At 35.6% G+C, this 17,097-nt stretch overlaps 1 protein-coding gene across 2 annotated transcripts in view; it reads left to right on the forward strand.

Moving 5' to 3' along the window:
* The first annotated feature begins 2,208 nt into the window (after positions 1-2,208).
* LOC100375431 (DIS3-like exonuclease 1) overlaps positions 2,209-17,097 on the forward strand; it is a 39,390-nt gene continuing 24,501 nt past the window's right edge. The window contains exons 1-7 of one of the 2 annotated variants that reach the window (XM_085507105.1): positions 2,209-2,341; positions 8,185-8,315; positions 11,813-11,964; positions 13,528-13,609; positions 14,021-14,168; positions 14,820-14,955; positions 15,298-15,357. In XM_085507105.1, coding sequence (XP_085363231.1) covers positions 8,205-8,315; positions 11,813-11,964; positions 13,528-13,609; positions 14,021-14,168; positions 14,820-14,955; positions 15,298-15,357 — 689 coding nt within the window. In that variant the 5' untranslated portion in view covers positions 2,209-2,341; positions 8,185-8,204. Of the gene's footprint in view, positions 2,342-2,389; positions 2,684-8,184; positions 8,316-11,812; positions 11,965-13,527; positions 13,610-14,020; positions 14,169-14,819; positions 14,956-15,297; positions 15,358-17,097 lie in introns of those variants that run through there. The other variant, XM_085507104.1, reaches the window with a different exon arrangement.

The raw sequence follows: 17,097 nt of genomic DNA on the forward strand, positions 1-17,097 counted from the left end.
GTTAATAATTTATTGTGGATTATTAATATTATGATAGTGTACAAAAAGTTGCGTAACTGATAGCGTTCTGCATGGGTGTGATGCCGGGGGCTGTGAACTTGTTTACAAGCAAGTGTTACAGAAATACAGGAAGAACAAAAATGCATAGGGCTGTGTTCGTCGAGCAGCGCGAGTTCGAAATTCGTATAAACAATGTATTTTACACAATTCATATAAGTAACCACCGTTGTTGAGGGACGGTGAACTAACAAAACTTGTTATTTTGATTTGCAGAAAGTCAAGAGTTGTAAATCTATGAACAAATAAACTGTTTATAGCAAGTCTTGGTTATGTAAGAGCTCAGTGGTAAGGGATGGTTACAAATAATAATAATAATCTTTATTGCATAATCGTATTCTTATTTAGATATTGACTTAGAAAAAGAAAATTACAATAAAGACGAAAAACTGAGGAAGTAACAAACTGGAAGCGCTAAAATTGAAAAGAATAAAAAAGAAAAAAAGGAATAGTTTATTTATTTAGGGGCAAAGATTTAGTAAAACAAAGATAGTAAGCCATTTGGTAACACTCATTACACATAAGACTTTGCGGGTTTCCTTGAGTCTTTGGTCAAAAATTTTAGGATAAATTGTGGGATAGTTTTGTTAAAAGTTGAACTGACCGGAGTGGAGTTCTATACGGGCTGTATTCATTCGTTAATACATTGTGATTAATCAAGTTGTTTTCAATCGCCTTTTGAAATTTAGAAACATTGAATTTTTTATATAAAACAAGTTCAGGCCTTCGTGAAACCCGGGGTATTGACCAATTCAGTAACATTCAAGTTGGAACTTTTTTAGTTGACGTCGTTTTGCACTGCGCACGTTGATTGGCTGGTTGCATTCAATTGAATAAAGATGAAGGAAGCGGGTTTATTGTGCAATGAAACGATTTCTAAACTTCAATGTTGTACTCGTATAGAACATCTAAATGGGAATTTGGAATAACTTTCAAATAAACAAATCGCCACATTTATAGAAAATTAAACATTTACAAAATTCAAATTCCGCGATTTAAAAAGTGTCTAAAAGAAGTAAAACAGTGTTTTAATAATAAGATAGTAATATTACGATATTAATATTAGGTATTTCCCGGTTACCCGCGCACAAACTAAAAAATGACGAGTGGCTAAGCCACTTTATAATCGCCTTCCACCTACCCTTCAACATAAACTTCTAGTATTTATAACACGCATAATGCAAAATACATACCTTCATTCACAATTCCGATTAAGTATTTCAATGCAAAATGTTATAGTTCTAATTATTTGAAAACTGAAGTTTCGTTTTCTGTCACTGTCAAAATAGGAATGGTGTTCAGTTCATGTGCAAGTACAGACTGAGAGACAACGACATTATGCTGTGTTTTTGGAGTAACTCGCTGTTCTATGCGACTTCTGCGCCCGGCTTTTGGGCTGTTGCATGTCCTAGCCTTGCCTGTACGTCTATAGAATTTTTTGTTCGTTGGCAGAAAGTCAGTTGATGATCAATTTGGGGATTGTGCGCCGATCAAAGGTTCAGTAGTGAATGACTTGTTTGTTTGTTTGTTCGTGATATGATAATGCTGAACATTGCCTTTAACCTAGACTGGCACAGTCTGGGCAATTTATTTCTTTTTAAAGTTTAAATTAAATACAAAAATCGCGGAATGGTGGTGTTAACGCGAAATTACCACAGCTGGGCTAGTATACCTTCAACCATAGAGCTCCATGCTTTAACCTAGACTTTTTCAGTTAAAGCGGGAGGGTCGTCACCTGCGCACGCGCGGGAATTGAGTCCCAATCGACGATATCGACACACGCTAAAAACGCAAAGGTTCATGGGTAGTCGCTTGTTTGTAAACAATGACATGCTAAAAACGCAAAGGTTCATGGGTAGTCGCTTGTTTGTAAACAATGACACGCTATGATCATCTGACGCATGCGCAGGTGACGACTCCCCTGCTTTAAATTATAAAAATAAACAACTTGGTTTTGTGAAATTTGGGGTGAACACGAAGCCAACCTGGATGATTTCGCGTTAACACCTCCATTTTGAGATATTTTTATTTAATTTAAACTTTAACAAAAATAAATTGCACAGATTGTGCCAGTCTACCATTAACCCTATTAATCAACCGGGGACTGAAGGTTTCCCGGAAGTTGAATAGGAATAGAGCAACTAATCCAGCACCGGTCACACCACTTTTCAAGAGGGGTACCAAGCGCAAAAGTGTTTGATTAGAATTCTACAAAGTTAATAATGACATATTGATTGTAATTGATCGCTTTACTTAAAATATCGTCGGTATGAATTTAAATCAGGTAAGCATCATTATTGAAACATGAACGGCGTACATTAACCTTCTTGAGGATCCAGCGTGAGCCCGGGGACTATGGATTAGAACGGGAAAGAAGAACTTGTGTAGCGCACTGAACTATGGGTATTTTTCAACATGGCTGCGCCCATATGTTTTCATTTTGTTTGATGTTACGTTTGTTTCAAAAGTAGATTGCTCGCGATAAGAAAAAAAATGATAAAGACAGAGAAACATTTGCGGGTTAGAAATTACCGCGGTCAAACGGTGAGAGTTGTCCGAGAGCATTATTTGCGCGAAGATGTGCCGTGTAACAGTGAACTGTGTTTGGCAGGATGCCCATCAGATGGTAAGTTAGTCGGGACCATGGAACTACAAAAAATAACAATAACAAAGCCTTTTATTTCTATAGCGCTAAATGTGACATACAAAAAAGAATTAAACCCCAGTCCATGGTCGGGACACAGTCCGCGGTCTGGAAACGACTAGCGATCTTTTGTCTCGAACCGCGTTGCGGGTAAACAAACCGTTCACACCCGGGCCGAGGGAGCCAGAAAGTCAGACAGATTACAATACCATCAGAATATTCATTAAAATCGGCAAAATCTACCGTCATGCAAAGCGACACCTCATTGTATACCTTCACTTTGACCTCAAATTCGGGCAACTACGACGTTAGCCCCGAGTACAGTCCTGTAGGTTGACCTTCTTCCGCTGATCATTCGGCCCCCACAGTCCTGAGAAGTCGCATAGACCGGGAATTCGACACTATTGTGAAGGAATGTATCGGGCGATTTAAGAGGCATTCAGCTTTGCAGTTAGAAAATAAGCAGGTCGATACGTCCATGGACGTACTAGAATCAAAACTAAGATCGGGCGGCAACTCAGCCAAGATGAAAGTAGGATAGGATAGGATAGGATATTTTATTTGGCACATACACAATACAAAGCTAGTGTAAAGTCCAAAATAACACAAACAAAATAAGCTAAAACAATTCTAAAACATGAAAAACAAATTTTGCTAGACTACTACAAATAAAAAGATCAGAACTTGAAAGAATCAAAACAAAAATATCCTCTCTAGTTAATAGTTGTAGACTAGGCGCATAGACATAGATTGCTGTAAATAATGAGTTTCTTAATTCCCTAATTTTGTCATGATTACATCTGAAAAGGTAATGTTTTTCATCACCAACTTCATTACAGTTACACAGCTGACAAAATCTGTCTTCTCTTTTAATGCCTCTATGTCGACCTTTTTCTACTGGTAGCTGATTGGCTGAAATCCTGAATTTGGTTAGAGCATTTCTAAATTTCCTGTTTTTGGTGTTTTCTAAATATTGTTCAAATTTAATACAAGATTTAAAAGTGCTATAAGTGCAAAGTTTGTTATTATCTGTTTTGGTGATTTCTTTCTTCCATTTACTAAAGTAAATGTTTTCCATTTTTTCTTTGAACATCTCATCAAAGTCATTCTGATTAAGGTCATCAACTGTAAGCTGTGTAACTTGTAATAGTTGTTTGACATAGATGTACCATGAATCACAACTACTAGACTTGCTAAAATTAAAAGCGGCTTCTAAAATAGAATTGCTTGTTTTCTTACAATGCAATCTTTGAAAATAACTCATAACTGTAGTACAGGCATTTATAATAATTGGATATCGACCCAATTCCCCCCTGCAAGCATTATTTGAGGCTTTTCTGTTTACTCCCAAGACCTGTTTGCAAAAATTAATATGTAATTTCTCAATGAGTACGTCTGCCTATTCATAAATTTAAGATGAGTACAATAGAAAGACAATGAGTCTTATCAGGTGTGAATCACCGTGCAGCGTCCATCTCTCGTACGTCCATGATATGTCTAATTATTCTAAATACACTAACTAAAAGCGGAATTACATAAGATTTTCCACTAGGGTCGATCAAATCGACATTTTCTAATGTCAACCAAAAATATACGTCGCCATCTTGTTCTTGACGTATTTATTAACAAAACGTTGTTTTCGTTCCAGTACTGTAGGTTCGTTTTTCGGCCACAAAAAGGGTATTTGTGATCGCTGGATTTGATCGATAGATGTTTTAGCTGGTTACAATCATGAAAACTGCAGAACGGCTCTCCGCCATAAATTTGTAGGCGGGTGTCAAATCCTCGGTCTATGCGACTTCTCAGGACTGTGGGGGCCGAATGATCAGCGGAAGAAGGCCAACCTACAGGACTGTACTACAACGTGAACAAAACATGTAAACAAAATAAGCACTATGAAATTTGGTGTTTTAAACCCTGATACGCATCAAAACTAGCCTAACAACTCATAAACATCCAATTCCTGCCAGGTAAAGATTAATATCGGGAATATGTTAATCTATGAGTTTTTACAGCAAGTCTCAGAAGTATTGGGGCAGCCAATTTGCAAACTCCCTAGTGAATTGGTAACCGCTTTGGTTTTGACTAAAACAGTTGGCTTTCGAATCTCACTGGTGCCAACTCGTGGTCACATCCACTCTAGGCGAGTCTATATTGCATTTGAGAACATAGAATTCTTTTATCTAGCCTGGTACATGTCTGGATTCCCCTGAATGAATTGCTTTGCGAGGCGTGATAATGTGAAAGTAGTAGGTCAGGCAGAGAATGGCCACAGTCACCTGGCGTACAAGTGATAATATGATAAATGCGATTAATTCACTGATATTTACTATGTAGGGGGTATGGCCAACTTGAACACTGATTGAAACTAAATAAAGAGACAAGTTGAGAAACACTTCTTACAAATCAGGGATAAATAAATTATCCAAAACATCCAAACGATTCATTGGGGTAACATTAAACCAACCGCTAATAAAATTTGACTTCATCCATTGTTTTTGCGTGGACAATCCCTTGTATATGAACACCCATTACATGAAGAAAACAGAACGCTTTTCCTGGTATATTTAAAAGCGAAAGTGCCATCCAACTAAAGTATGATGACCGTCCGCCACTGTTATATAGATTCACCCAGAGTGGGCGTGATCGCTGGACGGCGCCATCGAGATTCAGAAGCCAACCGTTCAGTCAAAACCAAAGCAGTTAGTCAATTTGCTAGCGAGTTTGCAAATTGGCTGCCCCAATACTTCTGAGACTTGCTGTAATAGAGAAAAAACGGCGCATACCAACATGTTGAAATCGCTAAACAAACCTAGTCGATCGAAAAACCTGTGATATTTCCGATTTTTGGGGTTTCATAACAATTCAACTATACAAAAACTAATGACTTTATTCGATGCAAAAGTATAAAACAATGCTTAAATTTTTTTAGCACTGAATAGCGTACATTGTCATTTCAAAACATCACCATTTGCATTTTTGCCCAATTTAACATTAATAAAATGAGGTGTGACAAATAATAATACAGCTTGCTTGTTGCTAATTTTGAGCTGCTGTTACACTATTGGTCAAATGATGTTTGAAGGTGAATTCTTTTTAATTAAAAGATAAAAAATTAATGCTCACATACTAGTAATTCATGTTTTTATATACAAATGTAATAATTTTATTTACAACATATACAATCGATTAGGGACGACGTCAAAAGATCGATGTCGGATAAAAAACTTAATTCCTTTAGTTTTTTTCCAAACCCCCCTACCCCCCACTGAAACTTAATTGATAAATATTGGTCATGGTGTCAGACTACATTCACCATTAAATACAAATTGATAATCGGACAGTACCGGTAGTATTGCATAGCAGTTGGTTGTCGGGTGGGTGTAAACAGATTTTACAAATGCACCTCATTTGACACACAGATTTACACTCGAACCAACCCATTTTTCTGTTGTTTTTTTCCCTTTTCGGTTATTTCTGTCAATGTTTGGATAGAAAAAAAACGAACTACAAATACTCCAAGATTTTTTTGACTTCATTAAAAAATAAAATCGTTTTTGTAGCATGGAAACTTTTTGAGGTCAAAACCCCCCACCCCCAAACTAAAGGAAATAAGTTTTTTATCCGACATCGATCTTTTGACGTGGTCCCTTATATCAGAGGCAGTTTGGATAATTTTATTATATGGTCACAATGTTCAGGAAATCATCCTCTGAGCAATCAAAAATATTTCTAGCTTGTTCAATGACAAATACCGTAAAATAAGGCACTGTCCTGACTTTGCCTGATATGTGATTTTGATGTTATTTTCAATGGTTTCTTTAACCCAAATTATCCCGGCCTCTTCATGGGGCTGCTGTTAGTATAAGTATACCAAGATTAGCCCCATGCCATCCCATCACACTTGATACATCAATGAATTGTATACTTGTAGTAGTGACTTGGTCTTGTCATATGTCCACAATTTAGCATATCTGATGACAATAGTGTTGGGATAGTTTAGAGTAGGGATATTAAGTTGATAAAGCATTTTTGTGTTATCCCAGGGGGTGGGGCATGTGGCATTTTTGTGTTATCCCAGGGGGTGAGTTATGTAGTATTATTGTGTTTCAGCGAGTGAGGCATGTGACATTTTTGTGTTGTTCCAGGGGGTGGGGCCTTTGGCATTTTTGCGTTATCCCAGGCAGTGAGGCATAAAATAAAGCCATAAGGTTAAAGTCAAAGAAGATTTAATAGTAGCCAGCTGCCTTAATATCCTGTATGTATTGAATAGCATATTAAAAAACAATTCCATTCAATAATATCTCTCATCGATGGCTAACTTGCCTTTGAATATTGACTAGCATATGAATGTCATAATTATCAGTATATTAGCCCCTTGGGAGAACATTCCAAATTTAGAATAATATTACTTTGATGATTAGTTTGTACTTCTTAATTAATAATCCATCTGAGTATCAGTATTACCGATGTACATGTATGCCATAAATTATACTGTTTTTTTTTTTTATTTGTGTGGCGAAAAAATCGCTAAATTTTCAAAATTAATAAAAACATGTCCTGCAGCAAAATATGATTGATACCAACAATGAAAATATACATGTATTGACTCGGACACAAAGGTTTATGTAAATCAGTCTTGAATAAACAAAACTCAGCTGACTGATAATCACTCTTTGCTATTAAAACCTACACCAATCCTGACTAGTACATTAAGTGTCTATCACCTGTCATAACTTCAAAATCATAACATGTAACAATTGTGGTATTTAAAATACAGCTTTCAAAAAAATTTTAAGAAGCAATTTACAGTTATTATTCTAAAATAAAAACGAAAGCAAAAAATCAACACATTTGTCAATTAGTCATTTTATCTTTGTGAGGTTATCTGAGGATATTATTGTGTATAAATATCAATAAAGATAAAGATGTTGCCAAGGGTTTACCTAGCAACACACTCTTATCGTTGTAACTAAAATAAACTAGATTAAAATTCATTGGTAAAAAAAAAAAAACAGCAGTACTTCAGTTGGGTTGAAGCATAGTTACAAGGCTTATACGTTGAACAAAACCTGTCAACAAATAAGCTGCTCTCTGATTGGTCTGACTGTAAAGTGTTTGGGTTGGGTAGCCAATTAGGGACAACCTTGTAGCTTTGCATTGACTTCAGTACTGTAAACATCGGTTATTCACTGGTTTTTAATTTTGCTATTTTTGCTGTCAAGGGAAAACTGCTAAATTAAATCCACATAAATAGGTAAAATAACAATAGATATTTCTCTGCCAAGTTCCTAAACAAAAAATTCCTAAACAAAAAAATTAAGTGAAATTGCTCAAACTATCAAAATAGTGAAATTAAATGCTAGTGAATATAAATGGTTATATAAATATATACTTGATGTACAGCTTTGTCATTTTATAATAGCATTAATACAATTTATCGTGTTTTTCATAATTGTTTTTTAATTTATGTTTTGAATTAGGGAGTAGAACCTTGTTACCAATGGCGACACACTATATAGTACCAGACTGCCAAGTTACCAGAGACTATCTGGAGATTCTAGAGTTACCTGAAATTACTGGGATTTTATTTTTACAAACAGTCCTTCATAGTGTAAGTACCGGTACAAGTAAATTGCTTTAAAGGGATAACCAGTATCAAAAATAAAATATATCAGACTTGATACAAGAATAGAATAGAATAGAATAGAATAGAATAGAATAGAGTAGAATAGAATAGAATAGAATAGAATAGAATAGAATAGAATAGAATAGAATAGAATAGAATAGAATAGAATAGAATTTTCAGAGTATAAAATAGAATAGCAATAGGATAGAATACTGAATAGAATAAAATACTGAATAGAATAGAATAGAATAGAATAGAATAGAATAGAATAGAATAGAATAGAACAAGATAGTGTCATGAAGCCAATGTCACAAATGAATTTTATGTGGTCTGGAACATTATAAAATAGTATCACCATACAATATGCCACATGTGTCACAGATTATCATTGTGTTTGCTACTAGAATGTGAAGAACTGATGGTTACCATAATGACCATGATTTGTCAGAGGCATTGCCTTTATTGATTTCTGGATTTGATTTTTAGAACATCAGCCTGTGTAAATGATTGGTACAGCAGTATTAGTTGATATATTAACAATTGTGACTCTGGAAAATTATAAAAAAATGACAAAAAGTATCAGTAGCTGTTTCTTCTGATCATTAGTACTTTCTTGCTTTTAGGTATGTTATGATATGTTTACAGTTTACACTTTGAAAATACTTATCACTGGATCTGGTTGATGTCATGGGGAGTGGGCAAGTGGGTGGGTGGGTGGGTGTGTTTGTGCTCGGGTGGTCTCAAATACAGTCCATGGCACCACAGGTATCAACAACCAACTGCAATTATCTAAACAATTTTGATTTTCTGGAACTATCCTCATGAATGATATGCAAATTATACATTACATCTGCTCATGATCAGGCTAATGCAAATGCGATGTGCTGTGATGATCAGATGTGATGTGCTGTGATGGTCAGATGTGATGTGCCGTGTTGGTCAAATGTGATGTGGTGTGATGGTCAGATGTGATGTGCTGTGATGGTCAGATGTGATGTGCTATGATGGTAAGATGTGATGTGCTATGATGGTAAGATGTGATGTGCTATGATGGTCAGATGAGATGTGCCGTGTTGGTCAGATGTGATGTGCTATGATGGTCAGATGTGATGTGCTGTGATGGTCAGATGTGATGTGCTATGATGGTCAGTTGTGATGTGCTGTGATGGTCAGATGTGATGTGTTGTGATGGTCAGATGTGATGTGCTGTGATGGTCAGATGTGATGTGCCGTGTTGGTCAGATGTGATGTGCTATGATGGTCAGTTGTGATGTGCTGTGATGGTCAGATGTGATGTGCTATGACGGTCAGTTGTGATGTGCTGTGATGGTCAGTTGTGATGTGCTGTGATGGTCAGATGTGATGTGCTGTGATGGTCAGATGTGATATGCTGTGATGGTCAGATGTGATGTGCCGTGTTGGTCAGATGTGATGTGCTATGATGGTCAGTTGTGATGTGCTGGGATGGTCAGATGTGATGTGCTGTGATGGTCAGATGTGATGTGCCGTGTTGGTCAAATGTGATGTGGTGTGATGGTCAGATGTGATGTGCTGTGATGGTCAGATGTGATGTGCTATGATGGTAAGATGTGATGTGCTATGATGGTAAGATGTGATGTGCTATGATGGTCAGATGAGATGTGTCGTGTTGGTCAGATGTGATGTGCTATGATGGTCAGATGTGATGTGCTGTGATGGTCAGATGTGATGTGCTATGATGGTCAGTTGTGATGTGCTGTGATGGTCAGATGTGATGTGCTGTGATGGTCAGATGTGATGTACTGTGATGGTCAGATGTGATGTGCTGTGATGGTCAGATGTGATGTGCTGTGATGGTCAGATGTGATGTGCTGTGATGTGATGGTCAGATATGATGTGCTGTGATGGTCAGATGTGATGTGCCGTGATGGTCAGATGTGATGTGATGTGATGTACTGTGATGGTCAGATGTGATGTGCTGTGATGGTCAGATGTGATGTGCTGTGATGGTCAGATATGATGTGCTGTGATGGTCAGATGTGATGTGATGTGATGTGATGGTCAGATGTGATGTGATGTGATGTGATGTACTGTGATGGTCAGATGTGATGTGCCGTGATGGTCAGATGTGATGTGATGTGATGTGCTGTGATGGTCAGATGTGATGTACTGTGATGGTCAGATGTGATGTGCTGTGATGGTCAGATGTGATGTGCTGTGATGGTCAGATATGATGTGCTGTGATGGTCAGATGTGATGTGATGTGATGTGATGGTCAGATGTGATGTGATGTGATGTGATGTACTGTGATGGTCAGATGTGATGTGCCGTGATGGTCAGATGTGATGTGATGTGATGTGCTGTGATGGTCAGATGTGATGTGCTGTGATGGTCAGATATGATGTGCTGTGATGGTCAGATGTGATGTGCCGTGATGGTCAGATGTGATGTGATGTGATGTACTGTGATGGTCAGATGTGATGTACTGTGATGGTCAGATGTGATGTGCCGTGATGGTCAGATGTGATGTGATGTGATGTGATGGTCAGATGTGATGTGATGTGATGTGATGTACTGTGATGGTCAGATGTGATGTGCCGTGATGGTCAGATGTGATGTGATGTGATGTGCTGTGATGGTCAGATGTGATGTGCTGTGATGGTCAGATATGATGTGCTGTGATGGTCAGATGTGATGTGCCGTGATGGTCAGATGTGATGTGATGTGATGTACTGTGATGGTCAGATGTGATGTACTGTGATGGTCAGATGTGATGTGCCGTGATGGTCAGATGTGATGTGATGTGATGTGATGGTCAGATGTGATGTGATGTGATGTGATGTACTGTGATGGTCAGATGTGATGTGCCGTGATGGTCAGATGTGATGTGATGTGATGTGATGGTCAGATGTGATGTGATGTGATGTGATGTACTGTGATGGTCAGATGTGATGTGTCGTGATGGTCAGATGTGATGTGATGTGATGTGTCGTGATGGTCAGATGTGATGTGATGTGATGTGCTGTGATGGCCAGATGTGATATGTCATTCAAAATTAATGCAAGTGTGCCACATTTTGTTTTATTCAATGTGAGCAAGAACTAATAGAAATTGAACTTGGCTTCAGATTAAGATTATTTACAGGTTTGAAAGTATTTGCCTCGTTGTGTTTTTCATAAACTTCCTGAAATATAGTTTTCAAAAACAGTACAAATCATGCTATTGTGCTATCTTTAATTTGTCTAATGCTTATTACTATATGTGATTTAGATTTTTACAAAAATGTGCCATTAGTGCAAAATTATTATATTTGTCCCTGTTACTTTCTTGTACATGATTCCTAAAACAGATGTTTTAAAAGACATGATGAAAAGCAGAACCACAAAAATACTAAAAAACAAAATAATGTTATCTAGGAATATCCAAACCCTGTGGTCAACTTCAACATGGTGCTAAATTTATGATGCCAATCTTGATTCACAATTTTGTTGTCTTGTAATCAGGTTTTACATCACGGTAACAGGAGGTCATACAACAACATACGTAAAATGGTTAAAGATCCAAGACAACAGTGTACAATATTTGCTAACGAGTATTGTCATTACGCTTACTGTGAACGACAGCCTGGGGAATTACTCAAAGAATGGCAACTGAGGTGAGAATATTTGGTGTAACGAGTTTGGGGTTTTCTGGTTGTTACATTCTGACAGTGCCAGCTTGTGGGGGATACAGTAGTATGCTTTGGTTGTACTTGATGGCAGAATAAACAGTCAAATATGGATGCAAAAACACGGTATGGTTTATTGCTGGATAAACTGGCATAGAAACATGTAACACATGAACAAGGAGCCCCGAAACTCTGAAACTAGCCCTTTATATAGGTGCGTATCAAACGTGAGAGAAACCATGTACACGGGAAATACAAATGTAAGTACGCGGAAGAAAAAGATAAAATACAGAGTAAAATGATTGGCTGAAATTAAATGATTCTAATTGGTCGAAAATTACTCAGAGGAATCCTTCATGCGAATGGTAAACGAATTAACTATAGAAAAATGACATGTACCGTAAAATCTGTATTAGAAGCCGCATCCCTAATAGAAGTCGCATCCATTCTATTTGAATAATTGAGAACCAAAAGTTCATCATTTCTCATATGTGTAGATGCTCTAATAGAAGCCGCATCCCCTCTGTTGCATTGTACCATTTTAATAGAAGCCGCGGCTTCTAATACAGATTTTACAGTAATAAGAATGATAATAGGAATATAAAAACGAATACAAATATATATTATGAATCTCCGACACAGCTTGGTTACTGTTCATAATCCAAGTATGAAAAGATGAAATCAAAAATGGAAAATTCTAATGTAAAATGCACTGTATTGTCTGAAATTGTGCTTTACACACACAAAAGAGACATTCATTTAGCAAAGCTCTGCCTCCAGGCACAAAAGTATTACAGAAAAAAAAAGCAATAGCAGAAAGTGGAAGGATAATGGTTTGTGAAAGGAGATTTAGTGGAAGCATAGGCCTAAAGGTTATGGTGAAAGCTTAGAATGATTATATGTCACAAGCTGTTCATGTGTTGTATCATAAATTATTGATAAAACTACTTAAGATCTGTAGACAACAAAGTTAATATTTTTGTTGTGAATATTAATTCAAAATTTCATTGAGTCGCATAATCCATAACAATTTCATGAGGTCATTATTAGTGAACTTTCATGCACTGACTCAAATATTACTAGTATTTTAACTGGTATTTTAACTGATATCCAAGATGGCGACCACCAAATTACATTTAGTTATTGGATTTAAATTTACATGTCATATCAGAAACACCAGCAACAGTTTCACATTTTATAGTTTTGTCTGATATTTCCAAAAATCAAAATAATTTATCCAGACCTGGATTCCACCTATTCCAAGAAAAACAGATTTCCGATAAAAAATGTTTATTTTTTAGGGTAATCGGAAGTTGAGTTGTAAACTTTAACCTTTTGAACTTTTGTCACCTTTCTCAAAATATAGCTGTATTTTATTTTTTTCTTCAAATTTTGATCAAAACCAGTGGTGAATATTGTTTATCTGATTCAGAACTTGTTAGGAAATATAAAAAATACACAAAAATTAGCAAAATGTTGCACACAAATTTTGGTTAGAAAATGATGACATTAGAAAGGTTTGACATGTTATCTTTCGTCTACATATTATAGATCAGTGTATGAAGCTGCTGTATGGTACTATAATCACCTTGCGGGACAAGTCTCTATCGTTATGATCACTGAAGATCAAGAAGTGAGTTTATTTCATGATCAACTCGATGTGAGAAGTCGGTTAATGATGTCCTTGCGGTGGAGCTTTACAGCCAGAAATGTTATTGTTTAAAATGTTGAATGTGATTTTGTGTAATACTGTAATCAATCTTTTGTGACAGCATTAATAATGTATGTTCTTACTTTAAAAACGATTATTTTTTTCTACCAAAATTTTGTGGCAACATTTTGTACCTTTCTTTTATTTTTTTTTATAATTACTCTATAAATCTTTAGACCCAATGGCCATAATTTCCTGTTTCCAACATTTTTGAAAAAATATGAAAAAAATATATTTTTTTTTTCTGACAAGTTTCAAAAGTTGATTTTGGCATTCAAAAAACAAACAAACTGTTAGTAATTAATACTTTTCATTTCTACTTAATTTACTTAGTTTATTGCTAAGTTTGCTGCCAAGACAAGACAAGTGTTTTTACTGACAATGCAAGAATATCTGAAAACTTTCTGGCCAACTTTATCCAATGCTCTTGATATTTATGAGTCGCTGTCTGCTTCACTGTCAGAATCAACTGTTGAGAAAGGTAACAATTCTATTCTATTGTATAGAATAGAATTCTATTCCACACTGTTATTACTTTACTTTACTGGCCAGCAATCCATCATTAATACAACACAGACCTACAAATAGCGCTAATCACAGGAAGAAAATTGAGAAAAAGACACAATGATGTACGCTTTTGTGCATAATTCACTTTGAGTTCCAAACAAAAACACAGGAAATTGTATTTTGTTTTATTTCTTTTTTTCATTAATATTCATCTGTTTGGTTTATATTCTCAATCGCATGATCATTTTTCTTGTCTTCAATTATTTTTGAAATCAGGTATGTCTGTTAAACATATTGGGCCCCTTGATGCATGTAATTTTTTTCCCCTAGATTTGATTCAAAATGGCCGACTGATCGCCATTTGTTTTTAACAATGCTGTTTTTGGACCCATATCACTAATATGGCTGGACTGATTATGTTCAAACTTGATGCATACATCATATAACACATTTACACATGCATCTGCTTCAGAATCTGATTCAAGATTTCTAGCCATTTTCATGCTAGAAATGTACTATAAATGTCATGGGCAAAATATTGGAAGGAATCATGTCTGTTGACAGTCACTGAAAACTGGACGAGGACTTGTCATTGACAATAACTTGTTATAAAATGTTTCTTTAGACACAACCAAAGGATACAAGGAGTATTTACCCCAAGAAATATTATCAGCAGGAATTAAGTCAGGACGATATATACAAGGATGCGTTCATGTTAATAAGCACAGACCACAAAGAGAAGCATTTGTACAAAGAGCAGGGTAAGTGTAAACCTGAGTATATGAGTACAGCTGTAACCATGGTGACAAAGAATGAAGAATATTTAGAAGTACTAAATATATTCATTATTTATTCCAATGGGTCTTCTGCATGACTTCTGAAAGGTCACACATCCTGGTATATAATTTCTGGGGGTACAAATAACTAACATTAGTTCTCTCAAAAATGTAAATAATTGTCACTGAAGTTCAAGACCATTTACAGGGAGCAAAAAATGTTGATATACACTGAATTCCTGGTCTTTCTTGCATTACTTCCTAGTTACAATGCAATTTTTGTCTTGCATGCAATACTAGTTACAATATTCTCCCTTGTGATTTCAGTGGTGGAATGAAAGAATCTGGTACAGACTCTGATATTATTATATCTGGTATGTTAGCTAGGTAAGATTATAACACCTATTATTATACATCTGTCACTGTAACGCCATAAGTTACAGCGTGCCGTAATTTTGCATGCCAGGATATTTTCATCCTACCATATTAGGAAATGCGAATTCCAAATATGGAATGATTATGCAAGTAAGCTTCCTCTAATAATAAAAACAAACATGGCTGGATTTCGGCATTCGCATGACGTATCCTTGGAAGAAAAAGATGTATAATAACAAGAATATTACGAGTATACCTCAAAGTATGCACTCAGGCAGTACACCGTCGCATCGACCTCCACTGCGCGTCAGTCGGTACTTTCGCTGTACTGTCTTTGTCCATACTTTGAGGTATACTCGTTATAACCTTATTTTATCCTTGCACATCATCGTTTGATATTGTGTATATTGTATCTACCTATTGGAATTTCAATTTAAGATATAGTATGACCTCTTTAGCAGATAGGAGAGATATTGTATTTAAATCTCACATTAAAATTATGTAAACAAAAACATATATTGATTCTACTGTTGTCATATTCATCCCCATAACAAAAGTTGTAGTATCATAATTTAATTTTGAAGAATAAATTTACCAGAAGCGTTTCTTTCATTTTTGCTTGGCCTTAAATATAATAAGTACCGGTAAACCACTTAAATTCAGATGTGACTCATTTTCATGAATTTTGTGAGTTCTGGGAAATCGCAACATTTATTAGTACAGTGACTTGCACAAAATTTCTTTCTCAAGAAATATTTGAAAAATTTGGGGCAACAAAAATTTATTGGTCTAAAGTATTTCTAACATCAAATGAGGGTTAAAATGCTGTATTTTATGAATGTAAATTCTGTCTCTAATTTTCAATAGTGTCTGATCTGAAGAGACTGGTACATTAGATTATTTTACCATGTGGGTTTAATCTAACTCCTGGTCACCAAATTGGCATGGAACTAGTGGGTTAAAAAAAACTGCACTGATAATAGGACTGCTCAGCCCAATAATAATATTTTTCTTAGTATCTAATTGAATATTTCTAAGTTGAGTGGATGTAATTAAAGTTAAATTAAAGTTGATACAAAATTAGCATGAGCTAGCATAGACTTATCATGTATTGAGTTGTAGATGAAATTATTTTTTATTTATTATAAATTAGCTGACTGGCAAGGCATTAATATGTCTAAGCCTGTCATTACCAATGAATGATGTTGAGTAATCAAAGTATTGTTTGAATTATGTACTGTTTTTAGCTCCTCTGTCGACTTTGTTGAGCTGAGCTTATCATATGAGTGATTGTCCGTCGTCGTCCGTGTCAATGTTTTACTTGTTCAACTTGATATTTTGATACTTGGTGTATATGTACCTTGGGTAGACCTCTCTTAGATTTGTTCATTTCATGATGATATCTTCAATTCTCTAATTTTGATGAATATTTTTGTCATTTTTGGTAAAAAGTGATATTTTCGACTTCTTGTTAAAAACCGCAAGGTTAATTGCTTTGATATTACATATATAGGTACTACATGTGTACCTCTCTCAAATTTGTTCATTTCATGATGATATCTTCAATTCTCTAATTTTGATGAATATTTTTGTCATTTTTGGTAAAAAGTGATATTTTTGACTTCTTGTTAAAAACCGCAATTCCAATTGCTTTGATATTACATATATGTATACTACATGTGGACCTCTCTCAGATTTGTTCATTTCATGATGATATCTTTAATTCTCTAATTTTGGTGAATATTTTTGTCA

Source organism: Saccoglossus kowalevskii, chromosome 13 (genome assembly GCF_978046115.1).
Source record: "Saccoglossus kowalevskii chromosome 13, keSacKowa6.1, whole genome shotgun sequence".
NCBI classification, from domain to species: domain Eukaryota; kingdom Metazoa; phylum Hemichordata; class Enteropneusta; family Harrimaniidae; genus Saccoglossus; species Saccoglossus kowalevskii.